Source organism: Cuculus canorus, chromosome 4, assembly GCF_017976375.1.
Source record: "Cuculus canorus isolate bCucCan1 chromosome 4, bCucCan1.pri, whole genome shotgun sequence".
In the NCBI taxonomy this organism is placed as follows: Eukaryota; Metazoa; Chordata; class Aves; order Cuculiformes; family Cuculidae; genus Cuculus; species Cuculus canorus.
The window spans coordinates 59,764,601-59,786,247 of record NC_071404.1 but is presented as its reverse complement, the minus strand read 5'-3'; the positions used below and the strand labels follow the sequence as shown (position 1 = coordinate 59,786,247).

General features: G+C 39.1%; 1 protein-coding gene across 18 annotated transcripts in view; it reads left to right on the top strand.

The window, feature by feature from the left end:
* The window catches only part of ADGRL3 (adhesion G protein-coupled receptor L3), a 532,152-nt gene that overhangs the window by 218,796 nt on the left and 291,709 nt on the right, over window positions 1–21,647 (top strand). For 17 of the 18 annotated variants that reach the window (XM_054064759.1, XM_054064762.1, XM_054064751.1 and 14 more), the window contains exons 4-5: window positions 19,540–19,560; window positions 20,295–20,508. In XM_054064759.1, the coding sequence (XP_053920734.1) occupies window positions 19,540–19,560; window positions 20,295–20,508 (235 nt within the window). The remainder of the gene's footprint in view (window positions 1–19,539; window positions 19,561–20,294; window positions 20,509–21,647) is intronic. The other variant, XM_054064747.1, reaches the window with a different exon arrangement.

The following is a 21,647-nucleotide window of genomic DNA, read 5'->3' as shown; positions in this document are numbered from 1 at the left end:
GCCAAGGTCTGTGTGCTATGAAAGGGGGAACAATGCAGAGTACAGTCAGGCTCACCCAGTAGAATCAAGCTGTCCATCACTGATTGACTCCAGCCTCCTCATCTCCTACCCAGTATGTCTCTGCTCTGGTTCCCTTGTTGAAACAACTGAGGAGGGAAAAGGAAATTAAAAACAAAAGCCCCCAAACCTCTATATGGGATCCAACTAAGCTTTTTAGTTGGTCTGAAAGGTTTCCTGCAGGTTCTGTTTGTTTATTTTGCATAGCTGTTTTAAATTGCATTTAAAGAAATATAAAAATAACTTTGCAAGGTATTTTTGTTTGGATGAATTTCAATGGAACGCTGTTGACTGTGTGTTTAAAAAACAGAGAAGGAGATATTGTTTGAATATTACTTTCCCATTCTGGTGTGCCTTACAGATTGCTTTGTTCAGTGTGAATCTAAGCAAAGAACACATTTGATTGAAACAACTGCCACAAGCTTTGGCTTTGAAGTTAAGCAACGTTGTGGTACCTCTTTATTTAATTCTGATAATAAACAGAGTTTAATTTTAGAAATATGGTATTTTGTTACATCCTTGACTGGCACAAGATGCATGGAAATAAACTGTCAGTGTTTACTGGGTTCACTGTGCTCTGTGTGCATGTGCTGAATAGGGATGAAGATGCAGTAAAAATACACAAAAATGGGAACTGCCTTCTAACTTAGGAGTCCTAGACTGTATCCATGCCAGACGAGGTTTGCCACTATGGAGAAAGGATAATTTCCATGACTGTCTCCATGTGCGACAGATCCATTAACAGGCATTAGTCTGAATAATTTTATATTTGCTCTTGTTTTCTTGTTGCTACTGGTGAATGAGGATGGAATGCAGAAAAGGCTGCTTAGAAAATGCCTCATGAATGTCCACTGGACCTTTGGAAGTTTTTTCCTGTACTGCTTAAGAGGTGGAGCTTTTCTCTGCAACATTTTCAGGCTGTCAAGAGACCTACCTTAGCCTGAAAGAACCTCTGCTGGGTCTGGTTTGGTATGTCAGGCTTTATATCTGCTAGAATGGCCAGCAGTGTGGCTGGTCCTCGGAGTTGTCTCTGAAAAAAAAGAGAAACAATCAGGTGTCAACAAGGCAGGAAAGGCTGACAGGATGTTTTTCCCTCATGTTGTTATGTTAAGGGACCTCTTGATACAGTGCTGAAGCTCTCCTGCCTCCTTTGGTGTTGGAGCAAGGATCAGGATTGAACTGGCTTCTAAATTTGGCTCTGGGCAGCCTTTGCAAGGCACATGCTAGAAGCCACCCCTGTGTGGGAAAGAAATGGAAAAGCACGTTGCCTTTAGGTTAGAAACGGGATAATAGATGACAAAAGTCAGTTTAAAGTTGGTGTGATAGTGTGCATTACAGCCAGTTTTTTAGGAGCTTACCTCCTACTTTTTAGATGGCTTATTTGTTTAAGTCTTGTCAGTTCTATGGATTAAACTTTTTCAGTTCACCTCACTTAAATTCTGTGTGCAGACAGGTCTAAGCAATTGATATGACTTTTGCTTTTTGTGGCTGTTATTTTTCTCAGGCGTGTTTTTGATTACTGTTGTCCCTATTGCAGTTGTTTATTCTTCTGCCAAAAAGGTGGAATGGGCTCCTAGTCTCTGGATTTCATCTCTTTGTCCTCATATGCATCAGTAAAAAAAAGCCCAGAACAACAACAAAACAACAAAAGAAAACCAACAGTGAAGAGGGGTCGCTCCCACAGATTTTTTTTCTCTAAGGGGCTAGGTTCTCATCCATCTCTAAATAGGCATTAAAGGCAGAAAAGCAATATAATACCATGGATTTACTCTGGAAGTAGCTGATTTTGAGTCTGTAGGAGAGTCATCCAATTGATCAGCTGAAAAACTGATGATGCTTGCAAAACTTCATCTCTGCCATTGCTGTGCTCGGCTTTTGACATAAAGCTTGACTTGCCCAAGGCGTGATAATATCCCAGCAAGACATGCATGTGCTGTTACACCTGTGTAAATCTGTAAGTTAAAAATGTAGGATTGTTTCACCAAAGTAAACATAACCCTAAATCCTCTTCCTCCTGTAATTTCTGTGCAGTAAATGAACATTTTGGATTTGATTTGTATAACGATATTATGAGGTGCCCATCCTATTGTAGGCTTCTCCTGAAGCCTTACTAACAGTTGACAGCAGGTCTCTGCAGGCTGTTTATGTCAGGAGTGAGGGGAATGAGATTGGCATGCTGTCTTATCCCTGTCTGCTGGCACTAGTATCGAAGGAAGCTGTTTGGTTCCCGTTCTCCTGGGCAACTTGCAGGAGTCAGTCACCGCTCCCTGATGTGAATGGCAACAGAGAGAAACTGTTCGTTGATTCAAAAGAGCCTAAGCAGGTGCTTTGATTTCAGAGAAACTCTGCCCTGCGAGGGAACTGCAAGGTTAGTCTGGCAGTGTTGTTCCAAATTGTGACTCCCAAAGCATTTTGACAATAAAGAAGAATAAAAGATAAGCAGGCAGGCCTCGTGGATAATTTTACGTTAATACAGTTGCCCTATAAATGCCACTGTAAGACAAGTGATTCCACTGTGAGAGTTGGACCATCATTAAAATATCTAGTCCTGTAAAGGGACTACAGTGGTGGTAAATGAGTTATTGACTTTTGGTGCCTATTTTGACTAAAACTTCACATAGAGTGTAAGGACTCCAGCAAATCCCAGTGCCTAAGGTGGTAACGTATTTTGTAAATCAATAATATATTAGTAATAAAAATGACCAAAGCATGCATCCATTAAGGATTCATAATAGAAATTTGTTTAGGTTATATACTGTGTGTATTGATTGCTGCTGTTTAAAGATGAAGTATGCCTTTCAAGCAGAGTGCTTATATATGCAGCTGCCTTAATTTTAAATCCATTTATTCTTAATATGAAGATGAACTTAAAAAACATAGGGTAATATGTATGAATAGAAGGCAGTATTTTATATTGCAAAATATTATGGGAATACGAGTATGCTGAGAAGCTGCAAGTAGATGTGTGACGTTGCTGAAACCTAAGTATTGAACCTGAGGAAAATAATAAACAATATATGTGGCAGTTACTGTTTGCAGCTATAAGCTTCCAGGTTGCTCAATTTTTTCTTGGCTTTGTGCCTTAATATTGATTTGCCCACCTTTTCATGTTGCGTTATAGCATATAATGCAACATGAAATCATGTAGTAATACTGTGCTCTGCTTTGCCTGAGCGACAGGGATAGATCTGTGGTGCAGATCTGCCAGCAGGATGGAGACCCTGCTTCTGTGCAGTCCTGCTGGCTCTCTGCAGCTCCCCACGTCAGGCATAAGTCAAAGAGGACTTAGGGGACCATGCCAGAGTTTGAGATGGACACTTGCAGCACAGTGACTAGGAAGCAGGATTGGCAAAATTATGTCCCCAACCCATCCTAGTAACATCATACTAGGACCCTAATGCCTTTGCCATTGCTTTGATATTGTAGGATGTATACTGCAAAGACTTGATGTTGCTAACAGCACCTAGAGACCACCTAACAAGCTTTTCAGAATTTCAATAATTTATTAGGTAACCATATTGGAAGGCTGATTAAAAAAAACCAAAAACTCAAAACATTCACACACACAAACCCCAAAGCAGAAAAACCTACTAAAAATGTAGTGCCATACCTACGCTTTCATCCATCCTCCTAAACTTACTCTGACTGACTGGTCCAGAGTCCAATGCATCTTCAGCAATGAAGAGGCACCTTCTTTAATGATGAGTGGTTGAGAAAGCAATTCACATGCCATAGTCTTACTATAAAAACTGTTTTAGATTACACAGATTATGGTTTATTATGAAAACAAAGCAAGCATTTGACTGAAATCCCATCTGTTGGTAGGTTTTAAGCAATTCCCTTCCTCCTCCTTGCTGTCCTTTATTCGTAGGAATTCAAAGAAGCTGTCCTTGAACATTTTTTATCCATTCATGGCCACTAGATAAAGGCAACATACAAACCATCTTTGGATGGATGAGCGCAGCAGGTATCTACATAAAAGCTGACTGAAGGGGATGTTTGGTTTGTTTATTTTTTTTCTTTTTCGAAGATAATAAATTCATTGGGTTCCATGCTGCCAAATGTCCCCATCTTTTCCTGTTTTCTTTCTCCCAAATATTCATAGATCTTTAAAATACAAAGAGACTGCTGTGATCAACAAGCCCAACTGTTTGCACAATAGAGATCTCATCCAGTAATTTGTGAATCAGGCTCCTCTGTCTTTTGTTTGATGTATCTGTAATGTATCTGCCAGAAAAATACTCAGTCATTATAATGAATTCATCGTATACCTAAGTAAACTGTTCCATGGTAAACTACTCACACTGTTAAAAATATGTACTTTATTTCTAGCCTGCATTTATCTGTTCTCAGCTTCCAGCTCTTGCACCTTGCTTGCCTTTTCCTGCTAGATTAAAGAACAACCTCTTCTAATAACTATCTTTTCTCTGTAGATACCTGTAGACTACAGTGGTCTTTTGGATGAGTTAAACAGCTTTGGTAAAACTAGCCTTCTAGAATGTACTTGATATTTTTGCTCTATATTTTAAATTTTCTTAAGTTCTTCTGAAAACCCTTTCGAACTTTCCAACAATCTTTTTGAAGTATAAATACCACAATGTACATGTTCAAGTAATAGACTTATTGATACCGTATGCAGGCCAATTTTGTCTTCCCACTTCTGCTTGTTATTCACCTCCTAATACTCACAGAGATCATGTTCGCCCTTTGAGCTACTGTACAGTGTTCAAATTCTTATCAATCATGACAACAGTCTTGTTTCAATGACTGCTTGCGAGGCTGTGGTCTCACATAATGAGCACTTTTTGTATTCCTACCTGGACTTGTGTTTGTCTGTGTTAAAGCACAGTCTGCTCAGACAGTGTATAGATCAATCTGCAAAACCGACAAGGTCCATGTCATTACTTAACATTTCATCAATTTTTGCACTGACTGGGAGCTTGGCATGCTTTGAGTTTATTTTCTTTCAGATCATCAAGAAGTGTGTTGACTGATACTGGACTGATGAGGTTCTTGTTGAACTTCAGAAATGTTTTAGCTGGGATGACAATTTCACTCATATTACTTTTTGAGAAGAAATAACTAATGTTTTTTTTTCTTGTGTGCAACTGGACTTATGATCTAGTTTTATAGCCTGATTTTTTTTTCTTTTTTTTCCTAATGGCTTGCTAATAGTAATATATCAGTGTCCCAGACTGAGTTAAAAAACAGCAAAGGGTTCCTAAAAGAGTTGTGGGATTTTCCAAACTCCCAGACAGAAGATATCCGATTCTGCAGAATGAAAAATATTTGGCTGTTTGCTATTACATCTTCCCTAATATCTGCTAGAACAAAAAGTACCTCTTTTATCACTGTGACTTATAAATACATCTATTGGCTTCTTTCCAAATACAGATCATAGTGAGCTACTGAATAGATGTAAGGGGTTGATGTTGTGCTTGATAACTGGTTGTCTTTGACCCATACACCTTACTACTGCAAAAATATTGCTGCTTCTTTAAAATTTTCATAAGCATAGTTTTTCTTAGTCTGATGGTCTACAGTAGTTTCATTTATATTTTAAGGTTTTATTACTGTGTTTTTCTGTTTCCAGACTGTAAATTGTTAATTACATTGCTGCCTTTGTCTTATTTTTTTTCAGTGAGGTTAGGCCATTTAACAAAAGAAGGTTTTTCTCATGATTGCAGAGTTGGAGATTTTGTCATCTGGAAACAGACTTCTCAGTTTACTGTCTGCATTTTTCAGCTTAAATCTTTATCTCTGTTTAAGTTTGTCTGAAATATTTTAATCTATGAGGAGCTATCTTTGGTAAAACCCTCAAGTATATATGGTACCAATCAGGATTGTGATCTTATTTTACTTTCCAAGTTAAATTGGTTCATGATATTTGCTTATAGGCATCTGGGGTTTGTTTTGTGGTTTTTTTGGTTGTGGTTTTTTTTTTGTTGTTGTTGTTGTTGGTTGGCTGGGTTTTTTTTGGTCAATGTACTTGTTAGAACAGGAACCTGTATGAAATTACCCAGAGAAAGTCTCACTAAACTTTCCCTGAATTTATTGGTCCGAAGTAGGCATTGATACTTTGTTGGGTTTGTTAGTCATGATGTGAGATTTCCAGCATATACTTTCCTGATAGTGGTGGAATGAAAAAATTGCAGAGAAGTATTTAGGAGCTGCTCTTCCTCATTCCTTACATCAGTTAGGGGCCTTAGGGCAACCCTTCACCAGCACAGCATCCCATGTTTTAGCACCTCCACTCTAGGGCAATAACAGCAGATATTGCATTGCATTAAAAATTACTTTGTTTTTTAAGGAAACAAAGGCTCAACAACAGACTTCTTTGTTATTTTGCTCAGGTAGTTCCCTTGGGTCCCTACAAAGCAGTTTTTTAATGCTACACAGTTTGAGGTGCTTTATTATCAAATAATAAGGGATGTGGAAAAAAGTCTGATTTTCTTTTATGAAGTTTTAGCTCGTGCTCCAAAAGTGCGCTTGGAGGGAAGTGACAGCAGAATGCTTACCTCGAACATGAACAGCAAACACAAGATGAAGGAAATATGCAACAATTTTATTCTCAGAAAAAGCAGAAAATTGTAGATGGAAAGTATAAATAACTAGAAAGTTCTGAAGGAATGCCTGAGTACAGAAAGAAATGTGTATTATAGGCACAGGAAAAAGCACTTCAGGTGGATCCTTTGTTGGATAAAAGTCTGTTTCTATTTAGAAGCCACACTTAAATGTATTGTAACATAAGTACATGAGAAATTTAAGTAATAATTTCCCAGAAACAATTCTCTGGGAACCCTTCTGTAGTGTTTTTTTAAACTCAGAGGAACCCTTTGGAAACCTTTAGTGGATGAACAGTGCAGAAGGATTTAGGAAGTGTTGCAGGATGGTACTGGTGGGAGTCTCAGCGCTTGCAGGCTGTCTATCTCACTTTGGCATGGGCAATATGTGTATTATACATACGTATGTATGTATGCAATGTTTTGGGAACAGTATTTGCACAGGCTGCATTAGGTGGAAATGTAATGAACCACAGTGTTTGCTGTGAGTACATGGATGCAACACTCAGGATTTTTTTTGTTTCATAGTAAGTGAACGGATTTATTAGTTTTATTGTTTTGCTATTTTGCACTGAGGAGAAGGGGTGTCTGCAGGCAAAAATATGTGATTTCTCTGAAAGTCTGCTTTTACTTGGAAAATATTTCCACCCAGAGCAAATGCACATATTTCAGCTTATTCCCCAAATTTAATTCTTCTATTCTTCTTTATTTCTGAGACTGGGAGAAGTAAAGTTGGCCACTGTTCGGATGAACGTATATGCTTCTACAGTGCTCTTTTTTAGATGCTAGTATATTTGACGTGAAATCCTTGATCTTTTGAGCTCAGAGGGGAGTTATATCACAGACTTTGAGGAGAATCATGAATCAGAAGGCTGCAAAAAATGAGTTGCCACTACCTATTTTTAATTCTCATTAGTTTGTGAGCAAAAATGATCTTAGATCTCATGCCTCTGTTTCTGAGGTGGAGCTCATAGATGTCATGCTATCGAAATCCTCATCCAGCACCTGGGGACTGGGTTGTCTTTGTAGATTAGTCACAGATCTTGCTGATAAGCACCTACTGGTTTCTAAAAATCAGTGATCTTTAAGATGTGCTGAGTAGGGGATCCCAAATTTCATCCTATGCTTTCCATTTTGCCTGTTACAATTGCATCATGTATTTATAGAAGTGTGTGTGTGTGTATGAAAAAAAAATATATAATGGACTGCAGTTCTGGGAGGAGGCAACATCTTAAAGCAGTCTGAGTCTTCTTTATAAGACTTTGATGGAGTTACAGCTAGTGGAAAGAACAAACTGTTCTTATTTGTGTCAGAGGGTTGTAGGAGCTGTGATGTCTAAAACACCAAGAAAAATCACAATTATTTATTTAACAATCTACACTCCAGCCGTATTACTTCCTGAAGATGACTAGTCTTCACTGTCTGGGTGATTTCTTGTAAAATTAACTTTAAAGGAGTCATTCTTGGGCCATCGGTGATGTAAAGCAATTGGTTTAAATGATGAATATTCAAGGCTCCAGATTTTTGTACAGGTGTTTGAATGAGAAGCTCTAATACTCAGGGAGAAATTCTTCTCTTTTGCCTGCATGTCTTTTTATCTGGACAGTTCTTCAGATTTCACTGAGTCCTCCTTTCTGTGCAATACAAACTTGGAAGTAGATTTACTGCTCTGATAAACAAGTCCATAAACAGCACAAAGTAATCGTCACTCTGATCTTCATTTCTTTAATAATGCAGATATTTCTACAAGAGCTTTAATGTTCCCCTTCAGAGTCTATTCAGGGAACTGTAATTCAAAATTAAACTTTAACTTTGAGGAGGTGTTAATCAGTAGGATTCTATTATTTGTTGTCATGCTACTGTGCAGCAAAGCTCCAAATACATCCGACCTGTCTGATTTTGCATCAGCCTTAAAAGGATTTCTGAAAGTGCTGAGTTCGTGGGATCACTTTCTAACGTTGGATTTTTTAATTTTCTGTTTGCTTGTTTTGCTTAGGATTTTGGTTTTGTTGCATTTCTTGCCTTCCCCCACCCCCCACCCCTCCCTTACTTTTTTTTCTTTGGTGACGCAGAAGTCAGATATGGACTGTGTTTCATGCGACAATCCTGCATGGCAGAACATGTTTGACTTTTGAGAATGTATTTAGGTCTCGGTCTCCTCCAGCTTATCCTCGTCCTACTTCCTGTAGTTCAGGGCTGCCACCTCCCAGTTCACGGTGGTATAAATGATAGAGAAGAGCATGTCCTCAGTGCTTGGTCAGTATCCATCTGGGGACACTACTAAATCCTAGTGAAGCCCGTTCTGCTGACATACCTAAAAAAACTCTGCTGATAACAGGAAAGTTATTCCAGATTTTCATTATTTTAGCTAGGGTAACATTTTAAGCTAGTATTTTAAATGGTAACAAAAATAATAGTAAATGAACTTACTATTTAATAGGAAATCCAAAAATGACAGATTCATTTTCTTAGTATTCTTAGGCTAAACCTTTGATTCTTGCTTATCTTAACTGCATCTATGATTATACCTACTATAGTGGTTTATAAAAGTTTTTATCTGAGATTAAAAAAAAATATTGCTAATGGTTACAGTAAAAATCTACAGTGGAGCAATTTAAAAAGGGGCAAAATTCTACTCTCTTCATTGCGTTAATTCATGCTGCATTAAATTTGAGACTTCAAGGTTGTTCAGCAATGTCAAAGGCTTCCTATTTTTTTTGGTTCATTGTTTGTTTGTTTTGTTTGTTTGTTTGTGTGAGACAGTTAGATGCCTATTGTAACAGCAGTAACTGAGTAACAAAGGGCCCAGTGAAATTTTTGGTATGCAGTTTTATAAAAAGGACTGGTCCCTGTGGCACAGAACCCAGTGCTTGCTTTATTGAGAACACGAAGGTTTCAATGTTAAGGCCCAAGATCTGAAGCTCTGATATTTTAAATAATGTCACTGTTATGCTGAAGGGCAAGTTTAGCATAAAGGTTGGTTATACATCTTTTGCACTGCACTGCAGGGCTTTAACCGCAGATGCTTTCCCTATCTGTGCAGTGTTTTCCTACACTTGAAAGTTAATTCACATGAAGGAAGCCTGTGAATTTGAAAAGCAGTTATATCTGAGTATCTTCTTGTGCGTGCCTTTCATTACAAATGAGACGATCCACTGAAAAGGAAGAGATACTTGGGAATAGCTTTTTCCTGTGGTGAGGCCTAAATATTAATGTACTTGCATTCAACCTTCCCCTTGGAGACAGCATTTCATTTGTCTATTGTTCTCAACTTGTTGCTTCTGCTTTAATTAAATTCATTTAAGTGACATTTAGCTCAGGCTGGGGCTGTGCTTCTGACCTCTGATTTGAAGTTTGGTTGTCATGTATTTCTGTAAGGCACATTACATTCGGCTTCCCTTCCTTCCCTCTGAAAATCTTTTGCTTCCTTTCTATGACCTTAGCTAACCTTTTCTGAGCTAATTCAACTCTTGCAACAGAAGCCTCTCTTTTCTCCTGGGACTCCTTGGGCCCCTGGTTTTGTTTCTTGCTGGACGACTGATTTGACCTGACTCATTAAGGGGTTCAGAGAGGACCAGAATTGGGTGCAGGTCCAGCAGTTGAACCATGGCTGGACATAAGAGGGCTTGGCTTGACTGAAGGAAGCAGGACCCACTCTCCCTTAAACCACAGTGAGCTGGTAGGTTGGCATACCCTGGACCATTGCCAGTTTAGCAGCATGGAGGCTGACCCTTGGTGATTCCTTACCTTGCAGTGTGCTGCATTGTAAATATTAGCTGTAGAGGTATTCAACTTTCTGTTAGTGTGAGATTTCTGCAGATGAGGGCTTGTCTAAAGATATGTTTGTTGCAATTCTCAGAGTATTTCCCATCACTCACTGATGAGGCAGCAGCCCATGAGTCTGGGAAGATGGCAATGGAGAAACGGAAAGAAAGCACAGTAGTGCTATTGCATTGCTTTCTCCTGCATGTCTGGTTCAGTTCAATATGCCATGTCTCCCTGGGCCAGTCTGTCTTCTTACCTCTCTCCCTTTATGTGTCCTTGGTCACTTCCTGCATTCAGACTCATTCATTTATAGTAAACATCTGGTTTCTGTAGTCTTTTATAATTTCATCTCCTTTCCTTATAGGGCCTCACACTGATCTATTTCCCACGTGCGCCCATCCTTAGATACAAATGCATCCATTTCACCATTCTTAGGATCCTCTTTCTGGTGATCTCGCACCAGACCTCTTTGCCCATTATCTGTAAATTTCTCTTTACCCCTATGAGAAGAGCTAATCTAATACTTAGAGAGTCTAAGACAATCTAACCCTGACCCTAACCTGGACCTGTAACCCTAACCCTAAACACTAACCATAAACTGTAACTGTAATCACAACCCCTAACCCTAACCCTCACCCTCACCCTAAACCTCACGTCTGAGAGCACAAGCAGCAGAAATGCCCCAGGATCAAACTGTCTGGTGCTTAATCCTTTGCCTGCAGACTCTGGGCTTCCTGGCCATCCAGTGGGTGATGGAAAGGGCCAGTTGTTGCTGCATAACCCTTTTGAGATCTGACTTTTAGAGTGTCTAGAAATGTGGAAGAGGAAATATGTCATTGAAATAAAAGGTACTTTGCAGGACGCTGATACTTGCATGTGGAGACTTGCTTAAGAGATGTGTCCTTTGGAATTTGCTAGGCTTTTTGTTGTGCTTCTGTTTGCATCCTTGGCTATTCATCTTGGAAAATGCACTGACTGTGTGTGAGTTTGACAGCCCTTATAGGAAACCCCTTCTGTGTTTACTCTACCCTTCTCCTGTGTCTCCTCTTCATTGTGGGGAAGGGTGTGAGATATAAATATGCTGTTTAACATCTGCTGTAGTTTTACTCGTGTAACCTGGGAGCAGATCCCTAGCAAGTGTCACTTGTGTGTTATAATGGAGGTAGATTAAGCAATTTATGGAATCATAAGATAGTTTACCTCAACCTCCATATCAAATGCACAAGGAAGGGCAGGAGGGTGTTCTTAGCTTTTCTTTGGTTGTCATGTCTGGGGAGTTGTTTCTCGTATGTATTTTTCTTTTGTATACTCCATCCTACAATGTAAGAGAATCCTCTTGCAGTTTGCAAAGTTTGTTCATAGCTGGCTTTTTGCTGGGTGAAGGGAGTCACTGCTTCTGGTGAAGGTGCCCAAAGGAAAGTCACAAGTTGTTTTTGATATCTTCTGTAAAAGAAGAAAGCCCAAGATAGCCTAGAGGAATGAGGGTATTTGATCCACATGGGGAAACCCAAGCGGAAGCCACATTCTTCACCTTCTGAGGATTATAACTGGTTCTCTTCTTCTTTTTCCTAGCAGATTTTGGACTGCTTAATGGAGGAGATCAGATAATTCTCCCATTTTTATAGATGAGACAGCACTCGTCTGAGGCACAGAGGAGAGAGCTGGGAGTGGAGACCAAGCACTGCTGATGGCTCCAGCCATTTGGCCACACTGGCTGCCTTCAGTCTTCATTTCCTCCCAGGGGGATCTGGTTATGGATGATGCAACCTTTTGCTGCAATGTCTTAGCACCAGCCATTGTCTGTAGGATCCACGTTTAACTCACTGCAGGCTGAAAGTAAAGAAAGGGGTTTTTCCGCACTATCCCCCTAGAAAATCCACATAGTTCTTTGCAATTTAATTTGTTGTCAGCATATGTAGAGAAAGTGGGAGAGAAAGAATAGCATTTCCATATTGGTATAGTAATCTGAAGTTTTCAGAGAACTTTGGACCAACCATATTTTTTAAGCTTCTCAGAACTAGATTGATATTTGTGCACAATGAAAATACTGGGGAATGAGAGCATTGTATTACTTTGGTGCAAAAATAGTTGTCGTTTTTGGCCTTGTAAACTTTGATGCTTATTTTGGATTAAACTTTTATTTAACTATGTTCATATAATATACCATTTTAAAGTGTGAAAATCACTCTACTTTTATGCTAATAGTTTTCTTCTCACTGTTTATTCTTTTTTATATTACACTATCAAATTAAAGACGGGGAAAAGCAACTTTGTGTGATTTTATTGTATGAGTTCAAAAGGTGACATAAAGCAGTGAAAACTGCTAGTGATATCAACAAATCATTTGGTCAGGTGAATGTTAATGAAAGTAGAGCTTGACTTTCGTTCAAAAAACTTCATACTGGAAACAAGAGCCTTGAAGATGAGGAGGGTTGCTTACATCTTTCTACAACAGATGACAACCAGTTGAGGGCTTTTAGTGAAGTGGACCCACACAAAATAATTCAAGAGCTTGCAAAAGGACTAAACGTTCACCATTCCACAGTTGTTCAATATTTGCACCAAATTAGAAAATCAAAAAATATTGACAAGTGGATGCTGCATGAGCTTAACAAAAATAAAATAAATAATAAAATTGTTACGAAGTCTACTCTGCAACTGTTCTGCACAACAAAAAACAATCAATTTCTTGATCACCTAGTGACATGTGACAGAAAATGGATTTTATGTGACAGCCAGTAGTGTTCTGTACAGTGGCTGGAATGAAGTGAAGCACCAAAATAATTCCCCAAACTGAAGCTGCATTAAAAGAAGGTTATGGTTACTGTTTGGTGGTCAGCAAATGGAATCATCCACTTGAACTTCTGGAGTCCTGGCAAACCTATCACAGCAGAGAAAGTATTGCAGGAAATTGACAAAATGCACCAAAACCTGCAACCTTTATATCCATCACTGGTCAATTGAAAAGAACCAATTCTTCTCCGTGACAACACCTGACCGCATTTCTCAGAAATGACTCTTCAGAAGCTGCATGAACTGGGCTATCGAACTCTACTTCATCCAGCTTGCTCACCAGACCTCTCTCCCACTGATTACCACATTTTCAAGCATCGCTACAACTTCCTGCAAGAGAAGGTTGTCCACAACCAAGCAGCAGCTCAAATTCCTTTTGAAGAATTCATCAGTTCCAAGACTCCATAATTCTGTGCTATTGGAACAAACAGACTTGTTTCTTATTGGCAAAAATGTGTAGATTCTAATGGTTCTTATTTCAATTAATAAATTTTATTATAAGATGAGATATACTACTTTAAAGTTTATGACTAATAATGACAATTGTTTTTGCACCAACCTAATACATTTGAGAAGCGTTTATTGTCACTATTTTTAATCTGAGTTTTTGTTGGCCTCTAATATTGTTGTTGAGTTCAGAGGCCAGGTGTAATTTGGATTAAGGAAAAACGAGACAGAAAAGAAGCACTGAACTATGTTTGCATGGTGCAAATGAATGCACTAATGAGATTTTATATTGTAATAGGGAAAAGTAGGGCCTTGATTTAGGAAAAGCACTTAAGCATGTGCTTCCCTTTGAGGAGTGACAAGGTCCTGTGAGGCTTATTGACTCATCGACTGAAAAGGATTTCATCTTGTACTGAGTAAGCTTCAGAATGAGGTGAGGAGGGGATTTTTTTTAGTATTACTTTCTGATATTCTTTTTTCCACAGAGTCAAGGTGCACTGTGGGAATATTAAAGTACAGCGAAATTACAAACACAGAAGCATTCCTCCACATTAGTAGGAAAATTCTTCCTCTAGCATGTTGTGTTTGCCTTTGGGAACAGTAAGTCAGGTATTTAGCTGGGCAGACTAAATCATGTGCAGAACTTGTGAAAATAATTATCTCTACATTTCCAGCTTTTGTTTCACTGCCCTCGAATATCCACTGAAATTTAACTCTGAAAATTCTGAGCTATAACATCATGTTGCTGGGGAAACTGCATATAAAAACTAATTGAAAACATCATCACACTTTTTTCTTTTAGAAGTATATCTACTACCATCATTCCTCTACACCTAAGGGAGCTCAACAAGTCTTTAGCAGCCAAGGTGACAGGTAATTTAAAGGCTATTTCAGCATTTGATTAAGCACGCATTGGTAACTAGGAGCCCATGCCCTGCAGGCATGACAAGGGGCAATTATGTTCTGAGGTCAAAAGAGAGGGGGAGAAAGAGCACAAGATTTTGATGACTTACTTAATTTTCAAGCTCCTGAAATTAGCAGATACAAAGAAGTTCTAAATTGCCCAGATAAAATCCAGTCATTATCTGTTGCCATTTCACCTTCTGCTCTCACTTTGGCCTGCAGAAGCTCAAGAGGATGATTTCCCGCCAAATAGCTGCACTTAGAAAACTCAAGTTGGCACATGTGTAAATGTTATAAAGAGTGTTTTTCAAAATCTCCTGAGTTCTGCCATCTGTATTGAGATAGCCGTCTGCATATAGGATCCTGGAAAAAGACACACGTTTTCCAAAGTAGTGAGCAACCATCAGCTCCTCTTAACTTCAAGCCAACAATTTAGGCCACTTATTTAGGAGACTAAATAAGGAACTCAGTGAGAGACTGCAGAGATAGGGAGCTGCTCAAAGGAGAGAGAGAGAAGTGTATTAATGAATTAATACAATTGTGCTGTATATTTCACTGATGAACTTTGATGTATCTTATATCATAGCAAAATGTAAAAAAAAAAAAAAAAATTGCTCCTCACAGGAAAATCAGTGAAAAAGTCTGAATAAAATTATCGTGTAAGGAAGCAGCATCAAGAAATATACTTACAATGAGATAAAGAGCCAACTTATGATCTTCTATTGGAGTATTAATTGAAAATATCAGAGCAGGAAAAAAGCCATGCAGGGCAATGACAAAGATGGAAAACAGACATGATTGTTTCCTAATATCATATTTTATTACAGAACTCAGGTATTCCTACCATTTGTCCAGGGTATCACATTTCTTTTATGCTGTATATCTAAGAAATAAATGTTGACTCCATGTTACCACAGTGAGGTGTCTGTAAATGAAGGCCACTCTTCTAATCTAAAGCAGTCGAGCGATTATGTAAGAAACAAAAAGTGAATTCCAGTAAACAGAAAGCCACATCTAGAAACATTTGCATCTGTCCAGAGGCTCTTTAATGGGAAGTAGAATGAGTTGTTATTTTGGTAGAGGGGTGTTTGGTTTTGATTTCACGGTTTTGTTTGGTACGAAGGACTGACATTCATGCAATTTTAGTAGACCAGTGTCATAAAGTCTCATGTACAGGAAGATGTCCCAAACACAAGAAAAATGCTCTCACATCTGGTACAGAACATTTTTAACAGCATTTACTAAACCTCTGTACTTTCATATTAACTCCGATAGAAGCCTGAAGTACTGCATCATCATTGTTGACAGAGTTGCTCTGAGATTAGAATGCTATCTTTGCCCTTAGATAAAATTCTATTTTAATAAAACCATATTGCTGGTAGCAGTTCCTAATGTCTTATTTCCAAGAAAACACGAGAGTTAAGGTTAGCTGTGTATGTACAGGATTGCTCTTTGACAAATATACCGGGTTTGTATCAGTTCAACAGTTAGTTCCTGTGCTTTTAAGAGAGGTTTTCTTCAACTATAGTGTGAATGCATAGGAATTAACAGGAAAAATATAGTTGCTGAAGCATGTGGGTCAAAGTTTTGAGTTTCTTTTCTATAGTGGGAAACAACTATCTTTGCCATTTCTGTAGGCTCATAGAGAAAAGGATCCAAATTGCCCAAGAAATGGGACTAACTATACCCCTGAATAGTCAATATTGACTGTAAACCTCATTTTGGCATTTTCTTGGCAGTTAATTGGAGTCCTCTAAATGCGTGGCAGGAGAGGGAGGGCACTTTGCCTCAGTGTTCTGCCAGAAGGTGCTAGAAACCTTTTGCCTTCCATGTCACTCAGAATCATAGAATCATTAGGTTGGAAAAGACCTTTGAAATCATCAATTCCAACCGTAGCAGTACACTACTAAATCATATCCCTAAGCACTTTATCTACCCACCTTTTAAAGACCTCCAGGGAAGGTGACTCAACCACCTCCCTGGGCAGCCTGTGCCAGTGTTTGATATCCCTTTCTATGAAGAAATTTTTCCTAATGTCCAATCTAAACTACCTCTGACATAGCTTAAGGCCATTCCCTCTCTTCCTATCACTTGGGAGAAGAGACCAACACCCACCTCTCTACAACCTCCTTCCAGATAGTTGTAGAGAGCAATAAGGTCTCCCCTCAGCCTCCTCCAAGCTAAACAACCCCAGTTTCCTCAGCCACTCCTTGTAAGACTTGTTCTCCAGCCCCTTCACAAGCCTCATCATTCTTCTCTGGACATGCTCCAGGAACTGAATGTCTTTCTTACAGTGAGGGGCCCAAAACTGAACACAGTATTCAAAGTTTGGCCTCACCAATGCTGAGTACAGGGACAGAATGACTTCCCTGGTCCTGCTTGATGCCGTGAAAAAGCTAAAGTCAATAATCAATGCCAATTTGATTATTAAGCAGGTATTTCTTTAATATATAATATGACGTCAGACACACAAGGAATCATTTCACGTAATATGTATGTCCATTAAGGCTGGTTATAGGACTTTTATACTGGTTAAACATACGTATTCATATAGATTCTAGGAAACATTGGTTACATATTCTGGGAAATATTGGTTAAACGTGCATAGAACTCATTATCATATCTTGTCACTCACTCTTGTATGTACATCACAGTTCCTTTGTGTCTTCAGAATCCTCTGATGCTCTTCATCTTATCTCCTTCCTCGTTGTGTCCTCTTGGTGAGCTCAGGTCTGTCCTTTGTTCCTGCTGCAGGACTGTCTTTGTTTCAACTAGCAAAAAAGAGAGACTCCTGTTACAATCACATTCTTTCATACTGCAAGCTGGCCAAGATATGTTTCTTATTATTCTTATTATTGCTTAATCTAATTGATTCCCTTAACATAATGATTTATTCCTTCCTTCATGCTGGTCACACCATTTCTGATACAGGCCAAGATGCTATTGGCTATCTTGGCCACCTAGTCACACTGTTGGCTCATGTTTGGGTGACTGTCAACCAAGACTCCCAGGTCTTTCTTTGCCAGGCAGAGAAGCCTGTACTCAGTTTTAGTACAGAAGAGGCTTGAAAAGAGAGCTCACCGCAGCTCTTTTCCTACATCATCAGACTGACATCAAAAGTTTCCTGGTCAGCACTGTGCCTGTGAAGGGTAAAGGTACTGCAGGCAAATATAAGCTCCCTTCTGTTGCCGTAGTCTCCAGTGTTTTGCAAAGCAGGATCTGCTGCAGGCCTTCTGTGGAAAGATCCTTTCAAGAGAACTTAGTACCTCTTGTTGTTGTTTGTAGGGCAGACTAAAATTGCTGGGCTTTGCTAACTTTGCTTTTCTGATGGGCTTATCTCTTTGATCAAATCTTGTTTCTAACTTTATGTCCCATCCTTCTTCCATTCACTTATCATTGATTAGTGATGTAAAGCCAAGTGTAAGAATGAGGCATTGCATCTCAGAGGTTTGTGCTTCTCCTGCTGGCTTTCCTCATCCTATAACAGGAGAATTTGGTTGTAGTAAGAATTTACTGCATTACACAAATATATGTTGCAATATGAGCTCAGAGCAAAACCATTTCTCTGATTCTCAGGGAAGGAGGACATCTTACATGATCCAAACCCTAAAGCTGTGCTAATTGCTCCCAAACTTGGGAGTTTAGCAATTAGTCCACCACTGATATGTGTTGTGCATTTAGGTCGGATACTCAGACACAGAATTAAGACTCAAACGAGGTCAAGTGCTGCTGTTTATTTGGTTATGAGACATGCATCAAAAGAGGGAAGAGAAGGAAAGAAAGAAAAGAGACAAAGGGAGAGAGAAAGATAGCTACCATGATGGCGCGGCAGTGTCCCATCAGTCCGGTGGGAGAACATTCTCCAAACCTCACTCTTGCTTCGTCTCTTTATACGCTCAGGGTCATGCCTTGATAATAGGTTTATTTCACTAAATCCGTCCTTTATTTTCCTGCCAAAAACATGCACTGTCCGAGCATGTTGAGCTCCTGGCAGTTATTTTGCCCATTGTGAACCATTGTGTTCAGCACTGCAGTCCACATGCAGTTGTCTGGGCGATGAGATCTTCAGGTTAGGTGTGATGTTGAGGCAGAACAGTTTTTTCTGTGGTATAGTACAACCTCTCTTGCACATTAGTAAGGATCTGATATTAAGAGTAATCCCTGCAAGTTTACAGAAATGGGAATATGCCCAATGAAAAGGATATAAATGAGATAACTGATAATAATAGAAGGCTTCACGGAAGTTAATGTGTTGGATTCCCGCCAGACAAAGAGGGTAGCCTTGATACACCTAAAGGGTATACTGTAAAGCATCAGCTGGTTCTTATTTTCATGAGCAAACTTGGCATATATATACCATATGGAAGTTCTGTGGGATGAGGTAACAGCTCATTGGAAGGGATTTTTGATTTTAGGGATGATATTTTGGTGTTTTTTACAATGGTGTTGCGTGGGGAAAGTGAATTGTTGAAAGATGCTTAGTGTCAGTTTCTGAATCTCTTAAGCATTAAACCTTCCCCAACCACTCTGTGACCATTGCATAGATACAGTTTATATTTCGAGTTTTGCAATTGGAAGCAATAAAAAATGGAGCCAGAAGGGCACATCATCCCTGCAGCTGGAAACTTTTTTTGATGTGGGTGAGTTTTCCTTCTCATGGAATAAAGAAGGGAAGGGGTTGTCTTTTGTTTCAGCTTGTGGCTGGTGCACATGGCTGTAAAACAAGTGTCTAGTTCGCAGCTTCACTGTGTATTTCCCACCAGATATTCTGGAAGCTGCATAACACCTCTGCAACTGAGAGAAGAATGACAACACATAGCTGCTTTGTATGGATATTTGGGGAATTAATACATTCACGTTTGTCAAGCTGTTGAAGATTTTTGGATCAAAGAGGCTGTAAAGATGGGGAATTATTATTGTTTGTTGTCATGTGAATTTATTTACTGATACTTGAGGGCTTTGTTTTCAAGACATCTCAAAGCATGTTTCTTTTTTCTTTTGCAAACTGTAGCCTGGATTTCTTTTAAAACAGGTAAGATTTCTGAGAGCTCTTTAAATTACCTTTACAAGTGTGTGCCGGTATTGAATATCCAGGCAGATCTGACAAAGCTCAGACTGAACTTTAATCATTCAGTGCACTATATATTTGCCTTTCCATGGAAACTATCACTGCAGGGCCCAACATCCAGGATGGTTGCCAGAACCCGCAGGCACATCCCCTAGCACATTGCAGGCTACAGCAAAAGCCGTTAGGCTCATGTTTTCTGAGGACCAAGAAAAGGGCTGGGGCAATGCAGATGTTCTTACATCTGCAGTAGAACAGGTGCAATCTCACTGAGCAGGTGGGATCCTGGTACTTGGATTACTCATTATGAGAAAATTTCCCCTGGTTGATCAGGTACCACACAAGACTGTAATATTATGTATGAAAGCTAACTAGCTTTTGACCTGGTAAGCAGAAGTAATGACAATGCCCTGGGTGCCATTTACCTTTTTTAATAGGAGATCTCTAAAGCCCTGTGTAGAAGGGATCATTAGCTTATTTTTAAGATGAGAAAATCAAGTCACTGAGTGGAGAATTGATTTCTCTGGGCAGCCAGCAAGCTGGGGACTGGATCGTGTTTCTTCAGACCATATCTCAGTGGTACCAAAACCATCTCAGTACAGCATATGGATAAAACCTGCTGCTAAACATCATTCCGATTTGATTCCTAGCTTCAGTGTGGAAAGTAAATGTTTGCTGTGTTTCTGTGTTAATCCTTGCAGCTTTCAGCCGTGCCCCGGTCCCCATGGCTGTAGTCCGAAGGGAACTGTCCTGTGAGAGTTACCCCATAGAACTTCGTTGCCCAGGAACAGATGTTATCATGATTGAAAGTGCCAACTACGGGAGGACTGATGATAAAATCTGTGACTCTGATCCTGCTCAGATGGAGAATATCCGCTGTTATCTGCCAGATGCCTATAAGATTATGACTCAGAGGTATAGTATTTAATATTCTTTGTTTGCTGACTGTTGCTTTTTTTTAATCTGGAATGTACTAACTAGTTTCTGTGTATGTTCACATGAGAAAATCGCGTACTTAGTCTGTATATATGTGCTGTCATTGCTAAACTGTAGGTTTAACAGAGTTGGGTTAGCATCATGCAATATAAATAACATTTACTGTAAGTACAACTAATTGGTCATCTTGATCCTCACTGAGTCCCAATTTTACCTCTGAAATACCTATATGTCAAGGCTCTTAAGGAACATATAAGTGAAGTCTTTCTCAAATGCACCTTCACTGCTTTTTGTGCCATGTTCAAACAGGTGGCAAATAATCTCCTTCAAGTAATTAATATTTTGTGTTCAGGATAACATTTATGTTTTTCAAAATACAAACAAAAAAAAAGTCTCTCATTTATTGTGTTGCCAGGCTTAGTTTTAGGGACGATCTGAATTCCCAGTCAAGGACTCACATTCACATTAGTTTTGCATAAGACTTGCTAAATTTCTGTATAACTAATGCTGTTAACTGTGCTGCTGCGTCTGAAAATGGTAATGGGGGTAGACGCCATGCAGACAGGCTCCTACATTGCAGAACCAGGGCCTAAAAGTTTTTTTCCGGATTTGAGGTATTCTGGTTATGGGATTCCTTTAACTGTTGCTGGATTTTTCAGGGTATTTTCTGACACAAGAGGTGTTGTGGGAAGGATTCGTAGTCACAGCTCTTGGCATGTAATTGTATTCAGTAAATTTCTCCCAGTAATATCACATGACGAATTATACAGCATATTCTGCTGTTAATAAATAGTAATAAAAAATAGTATTTCATGGTGTTAATAGTGATATTGACATAGGCAAAATGTTACTAATTGAAGTAATGACAACAGTGCTTGCATGGTGACCTAGTGGCGAAAGCAGTGCAAGGTTTTAAGGGAGTACCTTGCTATTGTTTGCTGTGAGATTCTTTGCACTGAAAATGGAGTTGTATGAGCAGCAGAAAAGACAGTGTGAGTTTCATCTATATTTGACAGGCTACTAGCTATTTTTGAGCTCCCTTTAGAATTGTCCATATCAAGGATTTAGATCTCGAAATGATGAAAGGTCTTGTGAAAAATGTCCTCATTGCTGCATAT